At 28.4% G+C, this 15,719-nt stretch overlaps 1 protein-coding gene across 1 annotated transcript; it reads left to right on the top strand.

Annotated features, from left to right (window-relative positions):
* Positions 1 to 10,047: 10,047 nt before the first annotated feature.
* Positions 10,048 to 11,153, top strand: LOC141534096 (uncharacterized). Its single transcript, XM_074253234.1, has 2 exons — positions 10,048 to 10,246; positions 10,318 to 11,153. Exon 2 carries the CDS (start codon positions 10,359 to 10,361, stop codon positions 11,151 to 11,153), a length of 795 nt encoding a protein of 264 aa, XP_074109335.1. The 5' UTR covers positions 10,048 to 10,246; positions 10,318 to 10,358.
* The last annotated feature ends 4,566 nt before the right edge of the window (positions 11,154 to 15,719 follow it).

Genomic DNA, 15,719 nt, shown 5'->3' on the forward strand with positions numbered 1-15,719 from the left:
GAAAATGATTTTTTCTGAATCAAAAAAAAATTTTTTTTAAGTGAGAAAAGTGTCAAACTTATTAGAAAATGTCCCACACAATTACAATAAACTTATTAAAGTATCTGTTTTGTATATATCCTTTCTTTGGGACGGATGATTTAAATTTTATACCTAGAAACAATCAATAAAAAATATCAACAAAAAAGTTTACCTTCAAATTAAACGATTTCTTATTTTTTTTTTTTTTTTTTTTTATTTAAATTTGTAAATCACAAAGAAAAAGCAATTAACAATATAATCAATCGTAATTATTTGGTATTATAAAAAATACATTTGTTAAATCTATCCTGTCATTACTTATCAAGTCAAGTATAAATCATTGTATCACATATTACTGTGTCTGGATCAAAGAACAGGTTGTATTTATAGACTCAATCACATACATGACGTTGATGCAACTTTTTACCACCATTCGTTTACTTGTAATGCAATACAACCTTTCAACTTAAGCAAATTTTGATCAATTAAATAAATATAAATAGCATTCGATTCTTAGGATTAAGTTATTAATTTTTTTTTATCTGATACTTTTTCATGTTTGTTCTGTCGTGTAATCTTTCATTTTCATCGGCTTTTAAAGAATACATTGTCCAAGTAAAATAATCTTTTCTTTTTTTCTTACCTACAGATGCCTTCTGATAAGATATCCATTTATTTGGTAAATCTAATAGGCTTAACGGAATATCCTTAAGAAAATAAATTATTTTTTTATCTTATGTTCAACTTGGGAAACACGTTTTTCGAAGAAAGAAAAAAAAGTTTTTTTTGTTTTAAAATTTCAGATTGTTTTTCATTTGTAAATTAAATTTATATCGATAATTTTTAGACTCTAACGCTTTTTAATTTGAAAAATCTAAGAAAAAATGCAGTCACTGAAATTTAGTCTTACACCTGCAAAGGATCAGTAGCATCATTGAAATTATATATTTGCTCATAAGACTTGAGGATATAATCATTTTTCATCCTTATCAGATTTTAAAATATAATTAATATAAATAAACCACAGGTAGTTGTCTGGTAATGTTTGACATTACTCTATTTTTGATTAAGCAAAGAAACAAATAAGGATTAATTGATGTTCATAAAAATTTCTTTCTATTTCGATTTTTTTTTTTAATAAATACATTAAAAAGTTTATACTAGGACAAAATGTTTGTAGTTTTTTATTTTGTAGTACATAAATTTCGATTTTGTTGTTATTAAATCGATGAAGGCAATTACATTCATTGTTCACTTTTTCACATAAAAAATGACAAATAGTTTCGAACTAACCCAAAAAAATCCCTAACGTACCACTCCCAACAGTTAAAGTCGGCGATATGACCACAGCAGTTAAAACCGACTCAAACAATTAATTAAAAAAAAAAAAAAAAAATTTCGAACTAAATTAAAGTTTAATATTTTATAAATGTTAGAATCAATAAAAATAAGGGGAGAGAAAGTTAATATTACTTTGCATTTTCGTAAACTGACCTCATTAACTTTATTAAAAATAAACTCAATAATGCAAGAAATATACAAAATCTAATTTTGTACCAAAATTTTGACAATTTAAATTTCTCGATGAGTCTTATCATTGGATCAGCTAGTTATCATTTTAAACTAAAAATTAAGAATTCTAATTTTTAAAGAATTCTCTAAAATTTTCATAAACATTTATTCAAGTATTTTATCTTACTTTTTCTTATGCTTCATCTCATCTCCTGTATTGCAAGTCACCTTTACACTTAAACATATGTTAATCATCCCGATAAAAATTAAAGATACCTCTGAGTATTTTTCAATTACTCACTTTTTTAAAGTGCTTAACTTCAAAAATTCCAAACTTAAGATCTGAATAAATGTGATGAGTATTAAAAATGAAATCAGCTCTTCAAAATTTCTATAGGGTAGAATATTTACCATAAATGCATAAAAGACATATACATATGTTTTTAGTAGGTATGACTAATTCAGGATATTTCTCTTTTTTTTACCCTACGTGATTTCATTGAATATTAGTTGGATCACGATCAGCACCTTCAGACTTCGAATAAACCTTATTTTATTAAATTAATGTCCAATTGAAGATTTCAATTCAATATAAAATTTTAGCACATGATTTTTCTTGATCTTTTAAATAAATAAAAGTAAAAATAACTTTAAATAAGTTTTGATTAATTTAATAAATGTAATTTTAACGTACGTTTTTTCCACAATGAAAAATAATCATACGAAAATAATTTTACCAGTCATGTACTCCAATTATAACTGGCTTTTCATCTATAATGATACGTTTTGATCTGGAAGATGCTCAACGAAGCTAGAAATTAAATTCATATTTCAACCTTGAAGCCGGCTCATCAGCTTGATGGATCATCAGCGGCCTGGTGAAAAAAAAAAAAAAAGAATATGAGTGGAAGAATAAGTCCAGAGAGATGGACCAGCTAAAATAATAACTAAAATAGTGGCAGAGGTCATCGTCAGTTTTGAGACGTGGATGAACGTAATGGAATGAGTATAAGATAGAAGTCATACAACGACTGAACCATAGATATATATATATATATATATATATATATATATATATATATATATATATATATATATATATATATATATATATATACAGAATGAAAAAATTAGAGAATGGGATAGAGGAAGAACAAGCAAATTATGGCGATCGAGACAGCAGCACGAAGATCGTGCAGTCTTGGGACATAAGATTAGCTGGAGGTTGATGCAGGGTCAGATTCATGCTCATGTACTACCAACTCCTAGTTTCAGCTAACACAATTTTCACATGTCTTAGTTAAATATTTCTAATTAAAATTAATAATCTTCTGCAGAAACCAATTTTCGAGATCACGATAATTACTTGCTATCGATTATGGTTCATAAATTTGTACAAATCAATTGAAAATTGATACGTTGAAGCTTCAAGTTAGTAGTGATTGAAATTATATACTATATTTTTTGACAACCAGGACTTGTGACTTGCAACTGCATTCCACAGCGAAGAATACACTATAGTGTAGTGTAGACAACAGACAAAACAAAAAGCAGAGAACTGAAAGAGAAGAGTACGACGAAAAAGAAGAAGAATAAGAAGAAGTTTACCGCTAATGCGTTTCCTTAATGAACGTTTTCTTTGTCTCGAACAAACACCAAGGTCCTTACAGACTGATCTGTCCGGTGCCCAACTCGCAAAATAATTTTGCACTCGACAACATGGAATTTCTCGTCAACTACTCCCTCACAATGAAACTAATCACTCGGCATTGTCACTATTATCAATTGAATTTTAGACATTTTTTAGCTCTGTAATGATAAATTTTATTTTGCTAAATTAAGACTTGTTTATACATTTTGAATTTTGAAAATTTTTAATTTTCTCGAAAGCTGTTATTGACATAATATTAAAAAAAAATGTTCTTTTAAAACAACTTTAGAATTTCTAGTTAAATCGATTTTTGGGATTCAATCACATTTTTTGAGTTCGAAAAACTATGAAAAATGCCGGAAAAAACAAAATTAAAATAAGATTATTAATTCGAAATGTATGGTTAATTATAATATCGAATATTTTTTTGCAAAAACGAAGATATTGGAATTGATCGATTTTAAATTGACTATATTAGTTCTTATGTTTAAAAAACGATATCGAACGACGAATTTAGTTTAAAACCGAACAACTCGTTTGAAAGATATTACTGACCAAAAATTTTGTAAATTAGAAGTCTCCGGTAAAATGAAAAAATTTTTATTCAAATACATTAAAGTATATTTCTACAGATATTGAAGTAATTGCACAAAATTTTTTTAAAATGATAATGTTATAAATTTTCTTAGAATTAACTGTAATTTAGAAATAACTAATTGCTGCCACGTGAAATTTTTTAGACAGCTGAGAAATTAAGAGCAATTGCCGTGTTGCCTCGAAGTAAATTGACTCCAGTAAATTTTATAGTAACTTCAGTAAAAATATTACATTTTACTGTCATTTTTAATATTCAAATAGTAAAAAATCATTATTCATCCTATTAATTTTTCACATTCATTCTATTACCGGTATACATTTTATTTGTGAATAATTATTGAGAGAATTGTAATTAGATTCTGGGATTGCAGAGCGTTTTACGATTACTGTGATTCCTACGTTAATTTTTAGAGAAAATTTCTTTCTCTGTATTATTTGTAATTAATTTCTTTCATTTGAAGTATTAAAATTGATTTTTAACTTTCCATTTTAAATATTAATAATTCTCAAAAATAGGATGTTATTTGTTTTATTTGAATATCTTCTTTTTATGACAAATAGATGACTGATTTCTCATTCTTTAAAATAATAATTATTGATTTTAATTTAAAATGAGCACAAGGACTGACGTCCAAAATAGAGGGAAAATACTTTAGTTTAATAAATTAAAAAAAAATATATATGTACAAATAAATTTGTTTAAAATTGAATATAATAAAATTTTGAAATATTTTTCTGATACAACTTTTCAGATTTTTAATCTCGAAAGACTGTTTTTTTTTTTTTTTTTTTTTTTAAATGTTATTAGAAAATGATATTAAATTTAAAGGGACTGTAAACGGATAAATGAGATGAATCAACTAAACAACAGTAAAGTCTCCTCTATAGCAATTCTTATCATTAGGGTAGCTGTTAAAATATTCAAAAGTAACCACGGCTATAGCCACATTAGACTCTGATGCTATTGAAAATAAATGGGTGCTATTCTCTCAACCCGAGAGCTTGAATACTTGAGCTAGTTAAATTTTAATTATATCCGTCAGGTGCGACACCCAAGCTCCGACGACGTTAAATAGATACTCATACTATCTTCTCTTTCATCTCATCTTTTCTCGCTTCGCTTACCCTTTTTACTACCTTCTTTAATGGTGGCATACTGACACAGAAGAGTTTGTAATATTAACGACTATTCTGGACCAACTATTGTAAAAATAGTATTTAAATGCTACATAAGAAGAATTATTTTTTAATGTTTCTTTATAATTTTTTGATATAAACAATATACCATTTAATAATAATCGAAAATATTCTAAACCATAAACACCTTGAATGTTCCCGTTATTTAAACTTCTTGTTACAACATTGTCTTTATCCAAGTCAAATTTTGAGTAAGTACCAACTGTACTGAATTTATCGAAGATTTCTTGTATTTTTACTTGTTTTTTTTTCTTTTAGCAAAGTCACGCATTGTACCATTAGGTAATCTCTGTACTCGAGAATGTAACAATAAATTTTGCCAATGTGAATTAACAATTTGTGAATCTGCATTGGTTGTACCATGCATATCTTTTACCATTAAGCCATTTAGATTTTCCAATGAAAAGCATGAATGCGACCACAATGGTCCCAATGATTTTACTTTATCACTGACGTGTAATAGTATATGATTATTTATTGAACAGAATTTTAGATCATATAAATCTGGAAATAGTTTGACGAACAATTGTAAATTTTTTTTACTGGTATTTATCATCGTTTGAGTTATTACATTTGCGTTTAGCATCACAATAGAAGTTGCTAAAAGCATATAGTGACTGAAATACTCAGGTGTCATTATATCTGATAAAATAGGAACCAAGTAATAAAAGAACCAATTTTTATATTCTGATGCTTTCCAAGTGGCAAAATTATCAATAGTATTGAATCGATGAACGAACCGTGGAACTTGGATATTTTTAAATTTGTCTTTAACTACATCAATTACTTGCCTGAGAGAAAATGGACTTGAACTATATTCTGCATCAAACTATAAATGCATTAATTTTTTTACATTGCCTTCGTAAATACAATGCATCGAGTCGATTGCATTACCAACAATAAAATTAGGCATGACTTTAGACAGAGCGCAAGGTCCTTTAACGCCTTTAATTACTTTTTCAAAGCAACAGCTTTGTCTGCATAATGTAAGACACTTGTTAAACTACGTAGAGGTGCATTCGGTTGATATTTATAAATGTGAGTATGTCCACCTGTATTGAGCTTCAAAGTTTCACCGGGGTTTTCACAGTCAACACAACCATACTCGCCGTTAAATAACATCATGTTTAACACTGCAGCTTTCGCTGGAAGATCAGCCGTACCAGTCAGTAAAACAGCTTTAACAGTCCTCAATGCATTAAGATCGTGTATATAAAGCTGTTTTCCTTCATACAAACTTTGGAATTCCAAATAAAATTTATCTATATATAGATTATAGTCTGGCTTTACCAATCCAAACCACAGTCCAGCTAAGATTGTATTTTCTTTTAAGATTCTTTTGTGATAAGGTAATTCATTTATTCTTATATAAAAAGGAGTTAGGCTATATTTGGAAGATTTGAATGGTGATACTCCATCAATGTACCAGGTAAGTGAAATGTTGCATGGACTCGCAAAAAATCCATTTCTCCAGTATTTTTGATATAAAGTACCATCGTTAATATCTTCAACAGAAGTATTACTTGTTTTCTGCCGATGAAAACGATGTTGAAGCTGATCGAAAAAACCCGGTCGGCGAAATAGTTCTTGTAGCTGATCAAAAATAGATAATTGCAAGAAATATGCAACCTCCTTATGACCACAACTGCACTTTTCATCTTCAGTCATTAAATTATTAAGACAGTTAACGCAATAGTAATGTTTGAGTGCTTCAGCTTTGGACACATATTTATTAAAAATATGTAAATTATTTTTCTATAAGCCTTCAGAGGGACAGTGGAATTTTACGACTTCCATGACATCAGAAATACATGACTGTGTCATGTTGTGTTTCAGTAGCAATCATCAGATTGATAAAATCATCAAATTACTTTGTTCAACATTCATAACTGATCCTCTATAAAGTGGTATCAACAAACGATCCGCATCATTTATATTTTCTGCATCATCATTATTACTAATATTAGGATTGTCTCCAATATTGTCCAAAATCCTTGAATCTTCACTTTCTGCAGAGATCGAAGAATCGGCATTATTAGATGAATTATTTGGAGTAATTTCATTACTGCTATCATCAAAGGTCGAATTTTCTGATGATGAACTCTCGCTGGAATTCGATGGATTCGGATGGTCTGACGAATTATTTATATTTGATGTATCATTATCTAATTCAGGATTTGTGATCTGCAGAAAGTCTTCAGCAGTTTTGGTTTGTTCTGACTCGTAACTAAAAATTTAAGGAAAAAATTATGTCAAACAACATGCCAATAGGACTCCAAATGTTTGTTTTTTTTACACCTACGAAAATGACATGCAATTAATAAAAAAATAACTTACAGTTTTTCGTGCTTATTTTCATCACTCTTTTCGACAGATTTCATGTACTTATATCTTGCTCCTTGACTTTGTTCTCTAAGTTGTTTTCTCATATTGAAAATTTATAATATTGCTATTTGTGTCATTGACTATTGTTGACAAAACAAGTGTCTGAAAAATTTCTCATTTTCATTTTATCAATAATAGCATTATAAATATTATTAATAAAAATTAAGATTATAACAGGCCGTACTTACCAAAATTGTTGTTGTTTTTTAGAAAAAATTAATAAAATTATTTCATTCACCAAGGCTGCACTCTATCTTTGTTTTAGGTTATCTAATCTCAAGCGCTCCAAAATCTGGAGATAAATCTCCAGTACTATGATATAACATTTTATATTTTATTTATTAATAATAACAAATTTTTTTATCGAATTCTTTTATTTAAATTAGTAATAAGTTGTATTAGTTAAAATATTTTTTTTTTTTTAAAGTTGTAAACTTTATAAAGTTCCCTGATAGCCAGCGCTTTCTCAGTAAGTGTTGACTTCCAGCAGTTACGGTTAATTTATACATCAAGTGGGCGGTAATTCTTCTTTCAACAACACTTGTAAGCAAATTGACGTAAATCTACGGCCGCAACTTGAATACAAGTTAACAATCAAACTTGTAGTTAAATTTCCTTTCAACTTTACTACAATTTGAAGGAAATACTTGTATAGCAAGTTTTGACGTCTATTTGCAGAGTAAGTTATAGGTAACTAATAGGTAATCGCTCGCTTTGCCAACTCTTTCCGTCAAGTTTGCTTCAAATTGCGGACGCAGATTGACAGTAAGTTATAGGTAAGGTGGCTATCAGGGTTGTGTTTATAAAGCTGACATAAATAGTCGATAAACTAGTGAATATATTAAGCTGAGTTTTCTTGTCTGCAATCGGTAAAGAAGATGGTACCCAATCATGCGGTCTTATTAAAAATTGACCAATAGCGTTGAGCATTGCTCTCTCAGATGACCAATAGTGTAAGAGTATCATAATTGTGTCGACATTGTGCGTATAACGTCTACAATATACTACGCATAACATCTACAATATACTAAGCGTCGATTTTGTTCTCTACAGCTCTTCATTTAATTTTATTTTCATTTGATACATTTGATAAAGATTTAAATCATGAGATTTGCTCTGATATATTGGATTTTGGACAAAAAGTCTGATGTAATAGCTATCTCGAAAATTCCTGCGCGTGATCGACACGAAGGAGGTCTAACCTCACTCGAATGGACGGATAAAACAACTAATGTAACTATGAAGCATTCAGCGAGAGTTTTGAAAATGGGTTGTAAGTATTATTGAAATTATTTTTATGTATAAAAACAGGTGATTAATTAAACAAAAATATTCTTTTTAATAAAAGGTAAGAGATCTGATTTAGAAAAATTAGCAGTTGATGATGTCGGTTGTATTATTGATCCAAAAATACAAAAATCATACACTAAAGATGTATTGGACAAGAAAAAGGAATTACAAAATAAAAAAACAAAAAATAAGAGTGCAGTTAACCAAAAACAAAACCGTAGTGAATCCCTTCTAAAAAAAGCTTCGATTTTTAATAGCTTAAAAACTCAAAGTCCATCTGAATTAACTTCAGATGCGGTTGATCCTCTCCAAAATTGTACCAGATCATCTGATGGGGAATCAAGTAGTGAAGATGATAAGGAAGATAAAGAAAACGATACAATTGCTAATGAATTGGAAAGTCCACCTATATGTATGTAAACTTTCAGTAAATCTATTGAAGCTTAAAAGATTTTATTAAAAACAATATAATTTTTGTTGGAAAAAAATCATTTTTGTTAATCAAAAAACGATTTTTGGTGAAAAAAAAATTTTTGATGAAAAAGAAATAATTTTTGTTGAAAAACAATAATTTTTGTAGAAAAACAAAGTTTAATTGCTTAAAGCTTAATTGCTATAGTTTATTTATTTTAATATTAATAATTGAATTTTTTTTACTATTATAGTTTCTTGCTTTATTATTATTATAATCATAGTTATTAATGTTACCGTAATGATTATGTTTATAGATAATTTTATAAAATTACAATTTTATATTAAATTATTGCTAGCAAATATATTTTTTTTTTAATTTTAGTGCCTCATGAATTCATGGATGGTATGAGACGTATAATGTGCTATTTTGAAGGTATTCACCAAAGACAAAATACATCAACAAATGAACTTCAGACAAATCAGGTATGAATAAAAGTCATTTGTAAGTAATTTGAAAATATTTTGCTATCGATTTATAGATCGTTATTACATAACTATGTTTAATAATTTATCAATGATATTTACAGGTCATTAAGTGCATTAATACAGCTAGTCCAAATAAAGTAATATTGACCTTAACTATTTAATATTTTTTCCAGTAATTACTTTTAATACACTGATAGAAAGATTCACTTGTTTAAAAAAATATTTGTTAATAGTTAACAAATAATTTATTAGAGACTACTTTTTAGTATTAAACAAATATTTCTTAGTATTTAAAATGATTTATTTGTATTTAATAAATCTGATATTCCTTTATTAAATATTAATAAATCTTTATAAATACTAAGAAATATTTATTAAGGACTAACAAGTGGTCTCTAATGAATGATTTGTTAAATATTAACAAATATTTTTAACTATAAACAAATCCTTCTATCAGTGTACCAACGCATTTCTTCCATTATTCACAGGTCGAAATTTTCGAAGGCTCAAATTGTTATATACGTAAAGAAAGATTTGAATCTATTCTGCGCCGCCACGGAGAAAAAAAAGATTGGAAAAAAATTATTACGGAGATCTTAGTCGAATTATATGGAAATAATCTACAATTTTATTCAGCTAAAGGTTGTAAAGGATCTCTTGGAGTCTATTGGCGTCTAAGCGACGCGATTAAAGGTAGATATCGTAAAATTAAATTTATGACGTAAGATTATGATGATTTCATATTAATAAATTTATAATTTTAGATTTAATTTAAATAAAGTTGGCCATTCCTATCACATCAAAAATGTTTTCCAAACATATAAATAACGTTTGCTGTAACCGGAAGTTAAAATATAAAGGAGCGAGTCCTTCAACTTCGAGATCTTCTACAAAACGATCAATGACTACATCGAATAATTCTAATAAATTATCTAAACGACCCAAGAAATTGGAATTCTTTCAGCCAAATCACACTTCAACTCCATTTGATGAAACTATTTCTTCGGAGCTACCTGGAGCTAAAGATTTCTTTGCTCAATCACCTGCATCTAAGTCGTCAGATTATTCTACACAGTCGCCGTTACATGATCATCAGGTTAACTCTCCATCGCCATCAAGAATTGAAACTCCAGTTTACCGTCCTCAGCCACCTCCAACTACTCCTTCGAACTATTCGACACAACCACCAAGCAGTGAAACTCCAGGTTACCGTCCTCAGCCACCTCCAACTACAACTTCGACCTATTTTACACAGCCACCAAGTAGTAAAAATCCAGGTTACCGTCCTCAGCCACCTCCAACTACGACTTTGAGCTACTCTTCAGTATCAGCCAGAATTGAACATCAGAGTTATTTTTCTCAACCACTTGGAACTGCTGCTCCAAATTACTCTCCAATATCATCCAGTGTTAATACGATTCCAGTTTACTGTACTCAATCACCAAATGACTTACCTCCAGTTAATTGGCCAGCTGCACGAGGAAATGTGTACTGGCAAAATTATTCTGATAATACGCCGAACCAGCATCCGCACTCACATCAGAATCAAGATGAATCATTTAATGCTTCCAACATTTTTTCAACTTTTGAATATTTATAATAACTATTTTTTTAATTACTATTATTATTATTATTATTATTATTATTATTATTATAGCTGTGGTTAATAATTATTCCTATCATTAATTATATGTTACTAATTATAAGTATTTTTTAAATTTGCATTGTAACTGTTTAATTTTGTTTTATTCTGACTTTAATGTAACTTTTTTTGTCTTAAATCTGAATAAAATATATTTCAATTGAATTAATTTTGACTTAAATGAAACTTTTTTTAACTTAAATCTAATTAAAATGCATTTAAATCGACGCAATTTTGACTTAAATGTGGCTTTTTTGTCTTAAATCGATCCTAACTAAGCCACAAAAAGTCAAATCTAAGTCAACTGTTATGGAAATTTTATACTGACTAAAAAAATTAACTTAGTTGAAATTTGAAGGATTTTGACTTAAATTTTAAGTCATAATTAAGATTTTTTTTCGACCCGGGCAGATTTATTATAAAAAAATGATAGTAAATTAATCTCGTACAAAAAAATATCCATTAGTTCAAAAGCACATAGATATCATATACTATACGTGTGACTGATGGATTGATAAAAATAGATTACACCATTTAATTCTCTTGCACTATTATTCTAGTAATCATCAACATCAATCGCAGATGATAGACCATAGATATCCGTACAAGTTTTATGAACCATTTCGATTTGTGTTATGATTAGCGCAGAATTATGTCAAGCCTTATCATCGTTTGCAATTTCGCAGAATCATCAATTACAGAATAATTCTACTGCCATAGAGATCAGTTACAAGCTTAATTCTTACGAATAATGAAGTTTTTTTTCATTCTGATTTTAGTGTTTAAAAATTTTCATGTTTCTTTAGTTTCTTGTTTTGAAATAAGTGTTTTAAAATGGGATCAAAAGATTAATAATTTCGTCCTGATCATGAACAAATCTGATCCTCAAGAAGTTGAAGAGAGAAATATTAGAGTTGTACAATCTCGATTGTTAGAAATACATAATTTTCAAAAAGCACCTATTAGGATAGGATATTTTGAGGTAGAGTCAAATAATAACATGTATATATATTTTTTTGGCTAAATAAATAATGATAAGTGTAACTTTTTTTCAATAATTATAAATCAGTTTAAAATTAGGAAAAACCAATAATGATAACGTATGATAATGGCACGAAAATTACTGGAATTGTAGGAGAAATATGGAACACCTTATCAGAACACTTGAATTTTACGTAAGTAAATATAACTGTTCTTTCAAAGGATAGGAAGTACATAAAATTGAATGTCTGTAGGCTTGTACTGGTTAAAAGTGAAACGGAAATTTTTTCCAAACTAAGGGGAGATGTTATAGATGGTGTATTGGGTTTACTTGTCAGTAATAGTGTCGACATTATTCCTAATGCATTAATGTTCCCACCAAATTCGTCGATAGCAACTTCTATATCACCGTATTGGGATGATACGTAAGTTAATAGAAGTATATTTAAAAATAATAAAACAATTGTACGATCAATAATCGCTAAGTTGAAAAATAATTTTGCTTCAAGTTTTCAAATGTTTACCATAATTATTTTCAATAGAACATAAAATTAGTTAATTTTTTGTCTTAGTATTGATATTTAAAGGGTACAAATTGAAAATTTTCATTTTCCATTTAAATAACATGAAAAAAATATTAATAGTATATTACACACCTAGTGAAGTAAAGTAAGAAATGTCTCAGATCAGATGTAATGGCCAAGGCGAAGCCGAGGTCAACAGACATGTGATCTGAGACATTTCTTACTTTACTTCCCTCGGTGTGTAATATACTATTGAATTTTATATCTTGTTTTAGAAGCAACTTGGCTAGCTTAATACATATTTTTTGAGAAATGGAATACTCTACGCAAAAGGTCTTTGATTATTTTTCGATAAATTTACTTTTTCAAAAGTTATTCCAGGTTAAAATTAAACATATCCTAAATTGCCAGATTTTCTTTTATTAATAATAGATATTAATAATGATAATTATCAGAAAAATTATTATTGCTTAGATACAAAATTTCAATCTATTTCGAAGAACATTCAATTTTAGCTGGTAGAAAAAACTTATCACACCATTTTTACCAAGTTGTCAATATAATTAGTAATAACTTTTGAAATTAGTAATTTCGAAAATTATTGTAAGTAGCTTGTAAGACAAGGCGTATAATTTCAAAGCTTAGTGGTATATTGTGCAACTAGTGTGGCAATCGATAATACCACATTAGTTGCAGATGCTAATTTTCGGTACAAATGTGGATTTGGAGAATGTGGAGATAAATTCTAGTGCCAAGTTAGGTTCCAAACGCAAAGCCTCCCCCGTCCCCCGCTAATACCTGGGGCAAAGCAGAAGAAAGTAAATTCCACTTATTATCGTAAAAAAACGTCACAAACTTTAAAGTGAATATCGTAAAATCGAGATTGTCTAAATCGCCAAGAACGTCCGAATGATATACAATATTTTTTGTCATTATTGCTCAGAAGATTCAATTTAAGAGGAATAAAAAACTAATAATCATAAGCTTAGTATTATTTGATCTCCAATTCAATGAATTATACGTAAAGAGTAAATAAGCGCTATTCAACTATTAGCGCTATTCAAGTTATCAACGATATTTCAAAATTTAACTATTGTCTCGACTTATGTTTGCATCTAGCTTAAGGATATTTGTCCATTCAGAATATTCATCAAACAAATCATGGTTACTCAAAATATTTTCGTTGAATGTACTGTTATTCATAATTTTAATAATGATGATATTCAGTGCTTTGGGATTCATCTTAGAAAATTTTAACAATCAAACGAAAACTCAAAAAAAAATTTCTGGGATTCAAGACCACATATTTTATACATTTGCTGCATTTTGTTCTCAAGGTATGTAATAAGTACTGATTGTTTCAATAAAGAATCGTAACAAAACAATTTTCAAATTGAAAAATTTTATTTTCAGGTTCATTCCAAAAACAGCACAATAATTATAAAGTATTTGAGTTTTCTCGGAGAATTTTTACTTGGTTTCTTTTGTTCACTGTTAGCTCACATTTGATTTCATTGATGACAAATACTGAAGTGAAACCACCATTCAAAGACTTCGTTGGTCTTCTGGTTAAAACTAAATATAAAATATTACTTCTTGAAGGATCGATAGTTGACGAAAAATTTCAGGTAATAAACTTCAACGAAATGTAAGAACACTATTTTTATTAAAATTAAAACTCTATTGACTCTAAATTGGAGTCAATTAAATAGAATTTGATTTTCAATTTTCAAATATAAAATTTTAAGAGACAAATTTTTTTTCAGTTGGTTCTGAAACAACTCTCACAGTTTAACTTATTTAAAAGATTTCAGCCACGTATGCTCTACGTAAAGTCAAACGCAGAAATATATAAAAAAATCTGTGATGGCAAAGATAGTGGATACGCAGTCATCGAAACACTCACCAAACGATATTCTAAAGAAATGAAAATGTGTAAATTGGAACCCACTGGTAAATCTGTCGAAAAATCGTGGTCTGCAGCTATAATTGCAATCGGCCATAAATATAAACGTTCTTTTGATATTGGGTATGAGTAATAATTTTTAACTTCTTGCTATGAGAATCAATAATTTTCAAAAACTGAGGGGTTACTAGTTTCATTACAATTTTCGAAAATTCAGTTCTCATTACCTTTTCCCGTTACAAGGTCCTAGGGAGCTGTATTGATTGTTTTACGAGGATGTCACAATGTGTGTGTGCGTGTTTTTTTAACGACAACCGATCGGAACGTAATCTTAACTTCAAAATACTACATTGATTACCACAAACAGCATCGAAATCGATTGATTCATTTAAGAATTATTGTTTATTGTTGAAAAATTTCGAAAGAAGTGTTTTTTTTTCACATATATGTAAGCTGTAGCTTCAAAATTATTCGTCAAGTTATGTAGCTGGTAATAAGTAATCTTCATGAGCTAATGAAATCGTGTTAAATGCTTTAAACTAGATTAAAATTAAGATTAAAATCGGATTTTTAGTTCAAGAGACATTGTCAAAAAAATAAAAAAAAAAAAGTTTTTTTTTGCGCATAACTTCCCCATTTCTGGTCGCATCATTTTACAGTTAAGGTGTAATCTTTTTGAACTCTTGAAAAACTGTTGAATATCGCAATTTGAAATTTAAAAAAAATTGTTTTATAAAATTTTATGGTAGATATGCTTTGAAAAATACATTCATTTCTATAAACATTTTTGGGGCAACATAACAAATGGTTAGGGTCGTTACAATCATCGTCAAATAAAAACATGTCCCTAAAAAAAAAAAAAAAAAAAAAAATAATAATAAAAAATTGTAATAAAATAAGGTTGACTCTTTGCAAGCCATCCTTGAAATTTCTCATGATTTTTGAGTTCAAATCATTCAAAACCAGACACACTTAATAGTAATTAAGCTTTTCAAACTCGAAAAAATGATTGTAAAACGATTTTTTCTTCAAGCTCAAAAATCGAGTAAGTGTAGAAAAATTTTTAAGTTCTTACAGATAGATGCATTTTTTGAAATTCTTGAACTACAATAT

Source organism: Cotesia typhae, unplaced genomic scaffold (genome assembly GCF_013202065.1).
Source record: "Cotesia typhae breed Kobodo isofemale line unplaced genomic scaffold, CoteBio_Ctyphae scaffold_13, whole genome shotgun sequence".
Taxonomy (NCBI): Eukaryota; Metazoa; Arthropoda; class Insecta; order Hymenoptera; family Braconidae; genus Cotesia; species Cotesia typhae.

Excerpts from the sequence above, each read along its gene's own strand:
- LOC141534096 (XM_074253234.1), top strand. The coding sequence starts at position 10,359 with ATGTTTTCCAAACATATAAATAACGTTTGCTGTAACCGGAAGTTAAAA.